This window comes from Oncorhynchus clarkii, chromosome 16, assembly GCF_045791955.1.
Source record: "Oncorhynchus clarkii lewisi isolate Uvic-CL-2024 chromosome 16, UVic_Ocla_1.0, whole genome shotgun sequence".
In the NCBI taxonomy this organism is placed as follows: Eukaryota; Metazoa; Chordata; class Actinopteri; order Salmoniformes; family Salmonidae; genus Oncorhynchus; species Oncorhynchus clarkii.
This window is the reverse complement of record NC_092162.1, coordinates 23,057,161-23,074,170: the sequence shown is the minus strand read 5'-3', so window position 1 is coordinate 23,074,170 and position 17,010 is coordinate 23,057,161. Positions and strand designations below refer to the sequence as shown.

Genomic DNA, 17,010 nt, shown 5'->3' with positions numbered 1-17,010 from the left:
ATGCTTTTCAATCGATCGCTGCCCGCACCTGCTCGCCCGTCCAGCATCACTACTCTGGACGGCTCTGACTTAGAATAAGTGGACAACTACACATACCTGGGTGTCTGGTTAGACTGTAAACTCTCCTTCCAGACTCACATTAAGCATCTCCAATCCAAAATGAAATCTAGAATCGGCTTCCTATATCGCAACAAAGCATTCTTCACCCATGCTGCCAAACATACCCTCGTAAAACTGACCATCCTACCGATCCTCGACTTCGGTGATGCCATCTATAAAATAGCCTCCAACACTCTACTCAACAAACTGGATGCAGTCTATCACAGTGCCATCCGTTTTGTCACCAAAGCCCCATACACTACCCACCATTGCGACCTGTACGCTCTCGTTGGTTGGCCATCGCTTCATACTCGCCGCCAAACTCACTGGCTACAAGTTATCTACAAGTCTCTGCTAGGTAAAGCCCCGCCTTATCTCAGCTCACTGGTCACCATAGCAGCACCCACTCGTAGCACACGCTCCAGCAGGTATATCTCACTGGTCACCCCCAAAGTCAATTCCTCCTTTGGTCGTCTTTCCTTCCAGTTCTCTGCTGCCCATGACTGGAACTAATTGCAAAAATATCTGAAGCTGGAGACTCACATCTCCCTCACTAGTCAATAGGTGTGAATACATTCTGACATACTTTGGCCATCATTTTGGTTTATCTTCATTGTAACACATTTTAAGCCATTATTGGTCTTTTACACCAAATATAAATTCAGTTAGGGCCATGCAAAATGAATGCAGTTCCTCCCCATTGAAATGAATGGCAGACATTTGAAAAACAGTAGGCTTATGATACTGATTATTGACAATCTATTATTACTTATTAAAAACTTCCCCAATGGGTCTCCTTGTTCGGTGTGAAATTTGGTGTAGTCATCATCTAGGGCAGGAGATCCCAAAATTGTGCAGTTTTAATGCAAATTTTCTTGCAATTTTATGGATTTTGCCATGTCTAATGTTTATTCATGTGATATTTGAGTGACTCAAACATTACAACAAAATCTATGGGCTAAAAAAACCTAGCTAAAAATTGTTAGCTGACATGGGCAAGTTGATCTGAACATTTGATCTGGACTTCCCTCATGCCCAACAGTTTGGGAAACACTGAACTAGGGTACCATGTGATAATAGAACACATCCCAATACTGTCCATTCTGGCTCAATATAACCCAAAATGCATACATGTATGACCTTTGAACCCCCCAATGTGGGCCCATATACATTCCCATTCCTATTTTTGCAAACCTTAGTATGTGTTGTACTATTTTCTTCTTCTTCAATTGCACTGTTGGTTAAAGGCTTGTAAGTAAGTCTACACTTGTTGTATTTGGCGCATGTGACAAATAAAGTTTGATTTGATTTATTATGAAATGAATAACATATCAAATTGCCTTAGTTTGAGAAGATTGTTCCCTGATAATACAAAATTACATGAAATACCCTCAATCCTGTTGGCCCAACTAACTGCATATTTTCTCTCTCTTTGCGCTGTGCAGTTTATAACCATTGCAATAAATGTTACAAAGTACACATTTTTAACATGCAACATGTCAGGATCCTTCCTGTTGGCAAGGAACATTTACCTGTCTGTCAAATCCAACTACCATTGTTTTTTCAACGTCACTCCCTTCTTTTCCCTCTTCTCAACTCCTCCAGATAGGAGACACACTGGACTGCCCTTATTCTTGCCACCTCTGTCTCCTTCACCCTAACAGGGCAGTTCAGGACTTCGGGCACATGTTTCACCACCATAATTTCAGCATTTAACCTCAGCTGGCATACGATACTACTCCCGTCTATATGCACTTGACACATGTCCAAATATTCTGCATTTGTCAGACTGCATGGGTTTGGGCACAAAGTCTTACAGGCTATATCACATAACCCCAAAATATGACTCAAAACTAATCTCCCAGGTAACTCCATTGTTCCAAAACCCTCACTCCAACAAAAAAAGTCAGAACTAGATTTACTAGTCTTTACTTCTCGTCTCATTTTTGTTCACTACTGTAATCCATTTCTTCTCACTCGCATCTCCACTTGATGTGCCATCAGTTTTGAACAGAATATTCACTTCTGCTCTCTTTCTTTCCTGGCACAATGTTTGGCTTCCAAGCTAGCAAAAATGCTCGCCTTTCTTCTTCTTCTCTTAGGTTTTATGGCGTACTACAATCAAAAAGGTGCATTGCCGCTAAAAACTAGGCGGGGCAAAAACTGAAAACTGTTCAAAAAGAATTGAATAAAAACCTCTCGCCTTTCTCCTTCAGTCAGATTCAAATGTCTACTCAAAACCCTACACAAGCTCTGGGGGGCCTGCAAGGTGGGAACATCTTCGGACAGTATTACCTGCAATGTCCTGTAGATCCCAAAACCTTTTTGTCGCATTCACAATGTCTAACTACTTTGATTTCTTGTTGGTTTTTCCTGTGCAATTTATCGCCTGCATAATTAACACAACAAAATCCACCTTTTTTTTTTACTATCAGAGTTTCAGGATCCCTCAATTGAGAAACAAAATTCTCCGCAGGCTGCAAAACATCTATTGACATTTCTTCCTCATTTCAACTTGCTCCTTCAACAATTTCCAATGCCTTTGCACAAGAGACCTGCTGGACAGCCTAGATTCTTCCTACTTCGACCTCCTTCACTCTTACACGGCACTAATGGAACTCGGGAATGTGGCTCCCACCACAATACTGCAATATGCAGTAGTTATTTCCGTCTGACGCACGGCCAAACTTACTTACAATTAGGACATTGCAACGGCCTGTTCAGAAAAGCTCTCACCGCATATCTCATATGCCCCAGCTATACATGTGTGGGAGAAACTCTTCATCAGACAGTAATAACACTGATAAGCTTTCCTTCTTCCTCCATCCACCATATGGTTCAGGCGAAGTGCCTCTACTACTCCTCGTATGTGGTGTATAAGACATTGAGCCTCAATTTCCACGAGACGCCAAAAGATGACACCTTTTACCGCTGCCCTGCTCAAAGCTTTTCACTTCGTGCTCCCATCCTTTTCCGAGCCACAATACATGTTCCTTTTGTTCTTCTGACACAATAAATCAACATTCGTAAATAAGGTTTTGAAAGTTTTAGAAATGCATTTGTTAATGTCTTCATTCATTTTTGTCAAGTATATTCTATTACAAACACCTTAAAGCCTACTTTTAAACTAACCTACATTATGGGAACTAAAATATATATATATATATAAAAATAGATATATATGAAAATGTTCCTTAAAGTAGAACTTTAACAGAAGTAGAAGTAATATTTAAATACATGTCATTTTGTCCTTGAAACATTACATTGAAATACTGCAGAATGTCATTAATTCCCATGCAGGACTGCTCCGTTTGAGTCGTACCAATATGGCGGACAGTGGTTTCAAAGCCTCACATTGGTCAATACATACAGTAGCATAACCAATCTAGTGTTTGTATACATCATTGACCAGAACAGCACCTGAGTAGACTCATGAGTCATGGTCAATTATGAATTTGGTCATGGTACAGTCGGAGTGAGAGAGGTAGCAGCAGCATGCCATGTGTATCATGCTGCGGATGTGATAGCATAGACGGGTTGGTTGTTTAGCAACAAAACCAGTAAAGTACCTAAGTAAAAATACTTTAAAGTAGCTCTACTTTATTTATATTTTTGACAACTTTTACCCCATTACATTCCTAAATAAAATAATGTACTTTTTACTCCATGCATTTTTCCTTGACACACAAAAGTACTCCTTACATTTCGAATGCTTAGCAGGATAGGAAAATGGTCCAATTCACAGACTTATCAAGAGAACGTCCCTGGTCATCCCTACTTCTTTTGATCTGGAGGACTCACTAAACACAAATGTTTGTAAATTATGTCTGAGTGTTGGAGTGTGCCGCTTGCTATCCGTAACAAAAATACAGATTGCTTAAATAAGGAACGTGAAATTATTTATATTTTTACTTTTGATACTTGAGTATATTTTAGCAATTACATGTACTTTTGATACTTATGTACAGTTGAAGTCAGAAGTTTACAAACACCTTAGCCAAATACATTTAAACGCAGTTTTTCACAATTCCTGACATTTAACCCTAGTAAAAATTCCCTGTCTTAGGTGAGTTAGGATCACCACTTTATTTTAAGAATGTGAAATGTCAGAATAATAGTAGAGAGAATGATTTATTTCATCTTTTATTTCTTTCATCACATTCCCAGTGGGTCAGTAGTTTACATACACTCAATTAGTATTTGGTAGCATTGCCTTTAAATTGTTTAACTTGGGTCAAACCCGTCTGGTAGCCTTCCACAAGCTTCCCACAAAAAGTTGGGTGAATTTTGGCCCAGTCCTCCTGACAGAGCTGGTGCAACTGAGTCAGGTTTGTAGGCCTCCTTGCTCATCATTGTCTATTTGGAAGACCAATTTGCGACCAAGCTTTAACTTCCTGACTGATATCTTGAGATGTTGCTTTAATATATCCACGTAATTTTCCTACCTCATGATGCCATCTATTTTGTAAAGTGCACCAATCGCTCCTGCAGCAAAGCACCCCACAACATGATGCTGCCACCCCCGTGCTTCACGGTTGGGATGGTGTTCTTCGGCTTGCAAGCCTCCCCCTTTTTCCTCCAAACATAACAATGGTCATTATGGCCAAACAGTTCTATTTTTGTTTCATCAGACCAGAGGACATTTCTCCAAAAAGTACGATCTTTGTCCCACGTTCAGTTGCAAACCATAGTCTTTTTTATGGCTGTTTTGGAGCAGTGGCTTCTTCCTTGCTGAGCGGCCTTTCAGGTTATGTCGATATAGGACTTGTTTTACTGTGGATATAGATAATTTTGTACCTGTTTCCTCCAGCATCTTCACAAGGTCTGTGCTGTTCTGGGATTGAGTTGGACTTTTCGCACCAAAGTGCATTCATCTCTAGGAGACAGAATGCGTCTCCTTCCTGAGCGGTATGACGGCTGCGTGGTCCCATGGTGTTTATACTTGCGTACTATTGTTTGTACAGTTGAACGTGGTACCTTCAGGCATTTGGAAATTGCTCCCAAGGATGAACCAGACTTGTGGAGGTCTACACATTTGTTTTATGAGGTCTTGGGTGATTTCTTTAGATTTTCCCATGACGTTAAGCAAAGAGGCATTGAGTTTGAAGGTAGGTCTTAAAATACCTCCACAGGTACACCTCCAATTGACTCAAATTATGTCAATTAGCCTATCAGAAGCTTCTAAAGCCATGACATCATTTTTTGGAATTTTGTTGTTTTTTGTTTAAAGGCACAGTCTACTCAGTGTATGTAAACTTCTGACCCACTGGAGTTGTGATACAGCGAATTATAAGTGAAATAATCTGTCTGTGAACAATTGTTGGGAAAATTACTTGTCATGCACAAGGTATATGTCCTAACCGACTTGCCAAAACTATAGTTTGTTAACAAGAAATTTGAGGAGTGGTTGAAAAATTAGTTTTAATGACTCCAACCTAAGTGTATGAAACTTCCGACTTCAACTGTATATTTAAAACCAAGTGCTTTTAGACTTTTACTCAAGTAATATCTTACTGGATGACTTTCACTTGAATCATTTTCTATTCATATCTTCACTTTTACTCAAGGATGAATGTTGTGTACTTTTTCCAACACTGAACAAAACCGATGTGTGCACAACTAAGGGGCAAAGAAGATGGGGTTGCCTTAGATTGTTGACAACATGTAAATTATATATTGTATCCAAATGTTTATTGAAAACATAAATACGTTTGCACAGTGAGCACTTGTCTCTCAAATACATCTTTACAGTTGTAGGTTAGCTTGTTAATATTTTTTTTAGCTAAATTAGCATAGACATGACAGGAGTGAAACACCTCAAAACAAGACATGGTGTCAATAACAATATACAATAAAACTTACGATTGCCCACATGGCAGATTATTGCTATTCTTGCTAGCAAACTGACCGTTCAAAATCATAACACAACAAGGCCTTCTGCTTCATCGATGTGCATACTTTTCGTGATGTTGTTGGCCAACCCGTCTACAGCATCTTTGGATAAGTTAGTTAAGTGATAATGCCCTCCAAGCCGGTGTTTGAAGGATATATTGGCGCAGGTGTTGTTAGGCCCGATACGAAGTCGAGGGCCGGCAAACTGTGCCAATATATCCCCCAAACACCGGCTTTGAGGGCATTATCACTTTTATACAACGGGTTACCAACATATTCAAATAATGATTGACACATTTTCAATAAAAACTTTATTTTTATTAATTTATTCTAACTATTTCATCCATCCACAAGATATAGTCCCAACTCAAATCTAGGGTTGCTACCCAAGCCGGCTGGTCGTTCGTTCTATCGGTTTGGTTGTTAGAGACGCGAACCAGTTGTTAAGTCTTTTTGTTCTGTATCTATTGACGTGACCCAATCATTTGTTCTAAATGTTCCATTGCCATACTGGCTGGCAACGTTCTTATCCCTTGCTTGCTAGCTAGCCAACTATGGCTAACTTACAGTCAAGTCAAAAAAGTGCAGCCAGAATAACAGCAAAGTAGCAGCATTTGCATTTGTTTAAGCTGATTTCTAGTGACATTTATTGGATACATCCATAATAATGATCCAATTAGGCACGATTTCTCCTGGCATAGAAAATGTGCTCTCTTGCCAGGACAATGTGGTTCAGAGGAGCTAGCCAACAACACAACCAACACAATCACTTCAAACTGAAGCTGGAAAGACTGTAAACTATTTGCACTTCATTTTGTTTTATCTTTCTTCAATTGACTTTTCTTTGTATATATCCATAAAAATGATGCCAACTGATTCATGGTTTCGACTGGCTGAGAAACACTGCCTGCTTGTCTGTCTCATCCCGACTCCCGACACGTTCCTTACTATGGGGCAGCTGGAGATCTACTCAGTAGCCTCGGTTTTTCTAAGGACTGCCTTGCCTGGTTCACCAACTACTTTGCAGACAGAGTTCAGTGTGTCAAATCGGAGGGCATGTTGTCCGGTCCTCTGGCAGTCTCTATGGGGGTGCCACAGGGTTCAATTCTCGGGCCGACTCTTTTCTCTGTATATATCAATGATGTTGCTCTTGCTGCGGGCGATTCCCTGATCCACCTCTACGCAGACGACACCCTTCTGTATACTTCCGGCCCTTCCTTGGACACTGTGCTATCTAACTTCCAAACGAGCTTCAATGCCATACAACACTCTTTCCGTGGCCTCCAACTGCTCTTAAACGCTAGTAAAACCAAATGCATGCTTTTCAACCGTTCGCTGCCTGCACCCGCACACCCAACTAGCATCACCACCCTGGATGGTTCCGACCTAGAATATGTGGACATCTATAAGTACCTAGGTGTCTGGCTAGACTGTAAACTCTCCTTCCAGACTCATATCAAACATCTTCAATCTAAAATCAAATCTAGAGTCGGCTTTCTATTCCGTAACAAAGCCTCCTTCACTCACGGCGCTAAACTTACCCTAGTAAAACTGACTATCCTACCGATCCTTGACGATGTCATCTACAAAATAGCTTCCAATACTCTACTCAGCAAACTGGATGCAGTTTATCACAGTGCCATCCATTTTGTTACTAAAGCACCTTATACCACCTACCACTGCGACCTGTATGCTCTAGTCGGCTGGCCCTCGCTACATATTCGTCGCCAGACCCACTGGCTCCAGGTCATCTACAAGTCTATGCTAGGTAAAGCTCCGCCTTATCTCAGTTCACTGGTCACGATGGCAACGCCCACCCGTAGCACGCGCTCCAGCAGGTGTATCTCACTGATCACCCCTAAAGCCAACACCTCATTTGGCCACCTTTCATTCCAGTTCTCTGCTGCCTGTGACTGGAACGAATTGCAAAAATCGCTGAAGTTGGAGACTTTTATCTCCCTCACCAACTTCAAACATCTGCTATCTGAGCAGCTAACCGATCGCTGCTGCTGTACATAGTCTATCGGTAAATAGCCCACCCAATTGACCTACCTCATCCCCATACTGTTTATATTTATTTACTTTTCTGCTCTTTTGCACACCAGTATCTACCTGTACATGACCATCTGATCATTTATCACTCCAGTGTTAATCTGCAAAATTGTAATTATTCGCCTACCTCTTCATGCCTTTTCCACACAATGTATATAGACTCTTTTTTTTCTACTCTGTTATTGACTTGTTAATTGTTTACTCCATGTGTAACTCTGTGTTGTCTGTTCACACTGCTATGCTTTATCTTGGCCAGGTCGCAGTTGTAAATGAGAACTTGTTCTCAACTAGCCTACCTGGTTAAATAAAGGTGAAAAAAATAAAAATAATAATAAATAAAAATCGAACTTGAATATTGAAACAATGTTGCAAATGTCGGAGACAAATACACAAATATGTGCTGTTGAAAACTAAATGTTTGTCTAAAAGTAATGTGAGATAATGTTTAGAGGCTTTTTACAATTGCCAGGCTGGGCTGATGAGACAGTGGATTGCTCAGTCAGATGGAACAGAGTAAATAGTAATTTTAATGTCATAGATTTAGCCGGTGGAACTTGTGCAATAGACACCGGCCGGAATGCGATTTTAACCCACCTATTGTATACTTTTCCATGGCGACGAGATGGTCGAAGTATGCTAATTTTAGACCATTCCATTAGTAAGTGAATTTTCAACCCACCTGGGGCACAGGGCCATGCAAAACAAACTCGACCATCATTATCATCCAAAATAACAACTTTTTGTGCTTGTGTCACATTCTTTAAAATCTAAGGGTTTATTTAATTAGTTGAATTTACTGGAAAACGTACAGTTTGTAACTGAGATAGCACATAAAAGAGAATGGCACAAGAGATATTGGAATGTTGACGCTGAACCAAAAATTAGATAAACAGTGCCATCTGGTGGTGTGTTCCCTCTAGTACGATTATCCCATAATGCAATTTGTATTATTTGGAATGTACCACTGTGACAAAGGATAGTGAGACTGTACTTAATCATATTATTGTATAATCGTAACACAGGATTTAAAATGTTTAACCATGTAGAAACAGTCCTTTAAATTCTACCAGATGCATATTATTTGCTTAATTAACACGAATTAAGTTTAAGCCCCGTGCACATCTCGATAATGGATAACACTCTTATCTCCGTTATAATGGTAGGGCCCCCATACTTCACACGTCATTCCTTTCTCTCTAAGTGTCGCAGTCATGAGGTAAGGGTCTTGACATATGTCATGACTTTACTCGTTTAAATTACCAGTGTATTTCTGTTTTGGGGTAACATGAAGGCAATGAATGTGGCACAAATGCATTGAACTAATCACATGATAGCTAGGTAAAACAGTTGATGTTGCTGGACGCTGGCTTGTACACGGTCGGAAATGTCATCTAAGATAACATGTCGAGACATGTCTCGTACTCGAACCTAGCTATGCAAAGTTGGTAGCTAATGCAATAGTAGTGTTAACTAACTTGATAGCCAGCCGGTTACTAACCGGTTACTATCTCTAGGTAGCGATCATCATGCTTCATTTGTGGCTCTTATACTTGTGGTTGGCTAACTAGCTAAGGTACCTTCTTGACATTAGCAATTTGCCCAATAGCTCCCTGCACTCTCCACCATGTCAGTAGTCACATTAAAAGAGAAGCAGAGTGTAATCTTATGGTTGTACAAAGCCCAACCTGATCTCAGAGCATTTTGTAATATGTATGTAAATCCAAAATACTAATTTGTTAAATGTTATGTTTCATGTGGTATGCATTAAATATTTGTGGATGTCCATCCATTCTGTGTGATATATATTAAGAATTACAATTAGTATGTTATGTTACGAATTACAATTCATGCGATATGTTACGAATTACAATTTGTGATAGCTAATGTTAGCTAGGCTAGGGGAAGGGTTCGCTAACTTTAAGTAGTTTCTCAAATTCTAAAGTTGTCCATGATGAGATTCGAACATGCTAGAAGTTCGCCTTATATGTCCAACCATCCACCTGATCAACCAGCCTCGATTGGTTTTTGCATTAAATTAAGTAATCTTGTCTTATGTAACCATACCATACCAAACATAACATCATATTAATTTGACTTTCCCGGGTTTACATTTACTATGTTACAACAGGTCTACGAGACCAGACTACAAAGCCAGCTAGCTGGTTAAGGAAAGGGAGTTGCACAATTGAATGCGTTCAACCAAAATGGGTATTCCCGATTTAACCCAACCACTCTGAATCAATTTGTTGTTATTGTATTGTAAAACTAGCAAATACATCAGGGTATGAAGCCTGGCTGTGTTGCAAACTACCCATTGCTATTAGTTAGTAGTGTAACGCTTATTTATGTCTGCAATTGAAGGCTATTCATTTGGATGGTAATCAAGTTTTTTTTTTGTTGCTTTACCCAGCATGCTCAGGCTTCAGAAGCGATTGGCGTCCAGCGTCTTGCGCTGTGGCAAGAAGAAGGTATGGCTGGACCCCAATGAAACCAATGAGATTGCCAACGCTAACTCCCGTAAGACACTCCTCTTTTACACCTTCATGCTAGGGAGACTAGCCCAACAATGTACCAAAGAAGCCTGTTTAGAGGTGAATTGGACCTGGCAGCAAAAAAAAAAAAAAAAGAATCTAATCGCGTTTGATGCACTGCTCTAGAAACATAAAACCATCTACTTTCATATCACATCTAAATTATTTCACAAATGCAAAATATACACTTACTGTACACTGTTTTAACCGGTTATAACACAGTTGCAGCCAATAGTATTTTTCTGTGACAACACATTTCTGCCGTCCATCTTCCGTTTACACACAGCTGTTCAGAGGTTAAGTAGCTAGTTAGCACAGACAGTCGACTCTGTCTTCAGTCATTTTTCTGTAAACAAGTGCTGTAACATGGAAATATGGCCGTGTGGGAACCCTAACCACACAACAGTGTGTAGTAATTCAACCTTTTGTTTTCAGAAAATTATTTCTCGCTGATATGAAAGATTCGTTCCTTATGTTTCCAAAACCGTACGGAAAGCGATGCATGTTAACATTTAAAACAAGCATTGGGGCTCTCAAAAAAACTCCCTGGCCAGAAGATCCTATTGTCAATAGGGGCTAAAGGTAATTAGCGTCTATGAATGCACTAGGAGACTGTTGCCTGTGTCTGTTGCCTGTGTCTGTCTTTGACATTCTGGAAAGTTCATGTGTTGTGCAGCAGGGAAATGTTCCAAGGTACCAATAGTTGTGTTCTTGTAAGATGCATATACCGAAATAGACCATGGGACAAGGATGACCACATACAAGTTAATCAACTTGTCTACCCCCACCCCTGCAGGCCAGCAGATTCGCAAGCTGGTGAAGGATGGTCTGATCATCAGGAAGCCTGTGACGGTGCATTCCCGTGCCCGCTGCCGCAAGAACACGCTGGCACGCCGCAAGGGACGCCACACGGGCATAGGTGGGTACAGAGAGGTTCTCAACACCGTCATCCCATCATATAGCCAACATCATGGACGTGATAACATTGTTCAAAGTGGCTCCCTGTCCCCTTCTCTCCCTCATTTGAACTGAGAAGGTGCATTTGTTTTAGCTCGTCAGGGGGGTGAGTTTGCACATTCAAGATCATTCCATTGGTTGTAAAGTTCAATCTCTACCCAATTGGTGCACCGGGCTAGCTAAAACAAATGCACTTATTTAAATATCTGGACAGTTGATAGAAAATGTCTGGGTCCTGTAGACATTCATATCACCAGTGCTAAAAGGGGGGAGGGAATCAGAAATCTATAAATCCAACGATGACGAGGTTTTAATCAACAAATGACCTGTTCAGGGTGTTGACCTATTGCTGGGCTGTGTTACTATTTGATGATGATTCTCCCCCTGCCCAGGTAAGAGGAAGGGTACAGCCAACGCCCGTATGCCAGAGAAGCTCTCGTGGATGCGACGCATGAGGATCCTGCGGCGCCTACTGCGGCGTTACAGGGAGTCCAAGAAAATCGACAGGCACATGTTAGTCTACACTTAGATGTCTGAGTCATCTGGTTGCAATTGAGGAAGAATGTTGACTGGGAAATATTATAGTTTTGAACAAATGTATCGCTTTGTAATGAAATGTGGCGCAAAATGCAACATTGACCCTGAAATTAGTATTCAAACCACAAAAGTATCTTAAAGTCAAGATTGTAGTGAAGTCCATTATCTGTTCTTGAGAATGATACTTGTAATCGGTGAACTGTAGTTTTGTCCTTGGGAATATTGTGTAACCCTGGTGAAGTGTTGAACGTCTAATGAACCATCTCAATAGGACATACTGATTTTGTATTATGCACAGAATGTGTCTGGAATGTTTGTGATTTGAGTGGGAACCTTGGCTTGTCCTCAACTCCCAGTACACTCTTTCTCTCCAGGTACCACAGTCTCTACTTGAAGGTGAAGGGTAATGTCTTCAAGAACAAGCGCATCCTAATGGAACACATTCACAAGCTGAAGGCAGACAAGGCTCGCAAGAAGCTCCTGTCGTAAGTTGACACTACAACTTCCATCAACCTCTGCTTGTTACCTAGCCAAAACGAATGATAATATGGCTCTCATAATTCCTGGACTATGGTTAATTTTCACTTCAGATGAAGTTTATCAATGAAATCAAATGTTTAGTTCTTGACTAACCCAGATTTAAACCTAGCCCTGTATTAAATGAATAGGAGTCCTTTAGAACCTTGGGCTGTAATTTATTTGCGTTCTGTAACCTCTCATCTGTTTCTCGCACACCAGTGACCAGGCCGAGGCTCGTCGCTCGAAGACCAAGGAGGCCCGCAAGCGCAGAGAGGAGCGCATAGCGGCCAAGAAGGAAGAGTTCATCAAGACTTTGTCAAAGGAGGAGGAGACGACCAAGAAATGAGTCGCCCATCCACCCCCCTTCTCCCTTTTCAATGTTTTTTTTATTTTTTAAATGGACCCAAAACAGTCAAGGTTCAGTCTCCGTCTGTGACGTTATACCATGTGCTGAAGTTTTTTGCTATTGCCACCAATACCAATTGAAAGAATACCACAACTTGTTCAGTGCCTTCAGAAAGTATTCTCACAACCCTTTACTTTTCCTACCTTTTGTTGTCTTACAGGTTGAATTAAATAAACATTTATTACATTGAGATAGTTCTACTGTGGTATTTTGTGTAGGCCAGAGACTGTTTTTAGGAATTTGTACATTGATAAACGAAAAGCTGAAACATCTGAGTCTAAGTGCTCAACACCTTTGTTATGGCAAGCCTAAATATTTTAGATAAATTAAGTCACATAAGTTGCATGGACTCACTCTGTACAATGATAGTGTTTAACATGATTTTTGAATGACTACCTCATCTTTGTACCCCACACATACAATTATCTGTAAGGTCTCTGTCAGTCAAACTATGAATTTCAAACACAGATTCAACCACAAAGACCTGGAAGGTTTTCCAATGCCTCGCAAAATGGGCACCTATTGTTAGATGGATAAAAAAAAAGACATTGAATATCCCTTTGAGCATGTTGACATTATTAATACACCTAGTCACTACAAAGATACAGGCATCCTTCCTAACTCAGTTGCCAGAGAGGAAGGAAACCGGTCAGGGATTTCACCATGAGGCCTATGGTGACTTTAAAACAGTTGCAGAGAAGGAAGCCTGTACAGAATAACAAATATTCCAAAACATGCATCCTGTTTGCAACAAGGTACAAAAGTAATACTGTAAAAAATGTGGCAAAGGAATTTACTTCTTGCCTTGAATACAAATTGTTATGATTGGGGCAAATTCAATACAACATATTACTGAGTACAACTCCATATTTCCAAGGATCCTGGTGGCTGCATTATGTTATGGGAATGCTTGTAATTGTTCAGCAGGACAATAACCTAAAACACAAGGCCAAATATACACTGGAGTTGCTTACCAAGACAACATTGAATGTTATTGAGTGGATTAGTTACAGCTTTGACTTAAATCGGCTTGAAAATCTATGGCAACTTGAAAATGGCTGTCTAGCTCAACAATTAACTTGACAGAGCTTGAAGAATTTTAAATCGAATAATGTGCAAATATTGTACAATCCAGGTGTCCAAAGCTCTTTGAGACTTATCCAGAAAGACTCACAGCTGTAACTGCTGTCAAAGCAGAACAAAAATTTAAAACGCAACAATTTTACTGAGTTACAGTTCATATCAGGAAATCAGTCAATTGAAATCAATTCATTAGGCCCTAATCTATGGCTTTCCCATTACTGGGCTTGAACCCGATCGAACATCTCTGGAGAGACCTGAAAATAGCTGTGCAGCAACGCTCCCCATCCAACCTGACAAGAGCATAAGAGGATCTGCAGAGAAGAATGAGAGAAACTCCCCCAAAACAGGTGTGCTTTGCTTGTAGGGTCATACCCAAGAAGAATTGAGGCTGTAATCGCTGCAAAAGGTGCTTCAACAAAGTACTGATTAAAGGGTCTGAATACTTATGCAAATGTGATTTCCTATTTATCTGATAAATTAGCAAAAAAATAAAAACTTATTGCTTTGTCGTTATTGGGTATTGTGTGTAGATTGATGAGGGGGAAAACAATTCAACCAATTTTAGAATACAGTTGTAACCTAACAAAATGGGGAAAAAGTCAAAGGGTCTGAATACTTTCCGAAGGGGGGAGTTTTGTTAAGATTCCCGACCCTCGGTCTGAACATTAACATGCATTGCTTGCTGTACGATTTTGGAAGCATAAGGATCTTATCTTTCATATCAGTGAGAAACAATAATAATAATTGTAAAAATGGTTAAATTGATTATCTGTCTAGAATGCTCCAAATACCTGTGTGAAAGCACACGTTGGATGGAGGCACCCATAGCCGTGTAGATAATGTGCAAGATTGCTACAGTAAGTGTATAGGGAAACCCTGGGAGAGACATGAGAGAAACATCAGTAACTTTGGGAAATTGAGTTAACACATGCACCCCCCGGTTGATACGACATCAATTAGGCAACTATTAGTGCGTTATGGCTAACTTCCCAGGTCTCAGTTGGCCAAGACGTGTCACGGGCGCTCCAGGGCTGTTGTGACCCAGGCCAACATCCCGTTGTGGTCAAACGTCACTTATGACTGCGACAAGAAAAATCTCCTGGTCACCTCCAAACTGTTCAACATGTTTGTCCAGGTAACCAACAAACTGGTATGAATCATAAGGAGATTTGTGTTCATATGTACACATGATTTATGCGTGAAATTAATGAATGCAGGGCCTAGCATGGCTTATGAATTGTCATAAGTTATAATTACAGTGTTTTGTGTCCAATATGTGAAAGTGGTTTGTACCCGCAGGTGGCTACCTCACGGGGAATATAGAATATCAATTGCATTTCCAGATCACTGCTGCTGTTGGTTAGAAACCCTCCATTGCCTTCCGCTGCACATGTCTTTGTGGTCAGATTCGGAAAGGGCTGCACCTGCACAGTGTTCTCCCATTCACTGACGTGAACAGCGCCCTCAAACAGATGAGCTTAAAAGAAACCAACATCTTTGAAGCTACGCATTGCAAAATGTTTCGCAGTGATGACGTACATCCACATACAACACCCATTCTGCCAGTCACGTTCTGATAAAGGTCCCCAAAGCACACACATCCCTGTGTCGCTCGTCTTTTCAGTCCGCTGCAGCTAGCGACTGGAACGAGCTGCAACAAACACTCAAACTGGACAGTTTTATCTCAATCTCTTCATTCGAAGACTCGATCATGGACACTCTTACTGACAGTTGTGGCTGCTTTGTATGATGTATTGTTGTCTCTACATTCTTGACCTTTGTGCTGTTGACTTTGCTCAATAATCTTTGTACCATGTTGTTGTGTTGCTACCATGTTGTCATGTTGTGTTGCTACCATGCTGTGTTGCTGCCTTGTTATGTTGTTGTCTTAGGTCTCTCTTTATGTAGTGTTGTGTCTCTCTTGTTGTGATGTGTGTTTTGTCCTATATTTATATTGTATTTATTTAATGAAATAAAAAATAATCCCCGTCCCCGCAGGAGGCCTTTTGCTTTTTGGTTGGCCGGCATTGTAACGGACTTGCCAAGTTAAATAAAATAAAAATTAATGTTATAAAAAAACTGAGAACAAAGAGATACCGGTTTAGAAACAAATAATGAATACTAATAGATGGTGTGGGGGTGCTTTGCTGGTGACACTGTGATTTACTTAGAATTCAAGGCATACTTAACCAGCATGGCTACCACAGCATTCTGCAGCGATACGCCATCCCATCTGGTTTGCGCTTAGTGGGACTATAATTTTTTTTCAAAATGACAATGACCCGAAACACACCTCCAGGCTGTGTAAGGGCTATTTGACAAAGTAGGTGAGTGATGGAGTGCTGCATCACATGACCTGGACTCTACAATCACCCAACCTCAACCCAATTGAGATGGTTTGGGATGAGTTGGACCGCAGAGTGAAGGAAAAGCAGCCAACAAGTGCTCAGCATATGTGGGAACTCCTTCAAGACTGTTGGGAATAGAGGTCGACCAATTATGATTTTTCAACGCCGATACCGATTACTGGAGGACCAAAAAAGCCGATACCGATTAATCGGCCGATTATTATTTGTAATAATGACAATTACAACAATACACTTATTTTAACTTAATATAATACATCAATAAAATCAATTTAGCCTCAAGTAAATAATGAAACAAGTTCAATTTGGTTTAAATAATGCAAAAACAAAGTGTTGGAGAAGAAAGTAAAAGTGCAATATGTGCTATGTAAGAAAGCTAACATTTCAGTTCCTTGCTCAGAACATGAGAACATATAAAAGCTGGTGGTTCCTTTTAACATGAGCCTTCAATATTCCCAGGTAAGAAGTTTTAGGTTGTAGTTATTATAGGAATTATAGGACTATTTCCCTCTATACCATTTGTATTTCATTAACCTTTGACTATTGGATGTTTTTATAGGCACATTAG

At 40.3% G+C, this 17,010-nt stretch overlaps 1 protein-coding gene across 1 annotated transcript; it reads left to right on the top strand.

The window, feature by feature from the left end:
- The first annotated feature begins 9,211 nt into the window (after positions 1-9,211).
- On the top strand, positions 9,212-13,183 carry LOC139367527 (large ribosomal subunit protein eL19). Its single transcript, XM_071105773.1, has 6 exons — positions 9,212-9,259; positions 10,454-10,560; positions 11,371-11,493; positions 11,924-12,044; positions 12,443-12,553; positions 12,807-13,183. The coding sequence occupies exons 1-6, from the start codon at positions 9,255-9,257 to the stop codon at positions 12,931-12,933; spliced, it is 594 nt and encodes a 197-aa protein (XP_070961874.1). The 5' UTR covers positions 9,212-9,254; the 3' UTR covers positions 12,934-13,183.
- The last annotated feature ends 3,827 nt before the right edge of the window (positions 13,184-17,010 follow it).

What these genes read in the sequence shown, in the direction of transcription:
- LOC139367527 (XM_071105773.1), top strand. An exon ending in AAGAAAATCGACAGGCACAT is followed by an intron (nt 12,045 to 12,442) that starts GTTAGTCTACAC and finishes CTTTCTCTCCAG; the next exon opens with GTACCACAGTCTCTACTTGA. An exon ending in GCTCGCAAGAAGCTCCTGTC is followed by an intron (nt 12,554 to 12,806) that starts GTAAGTTGACAC and finishes CTCGCACACCAG; the next exon opens with TGACCAGGCCGAGGCTCGTC.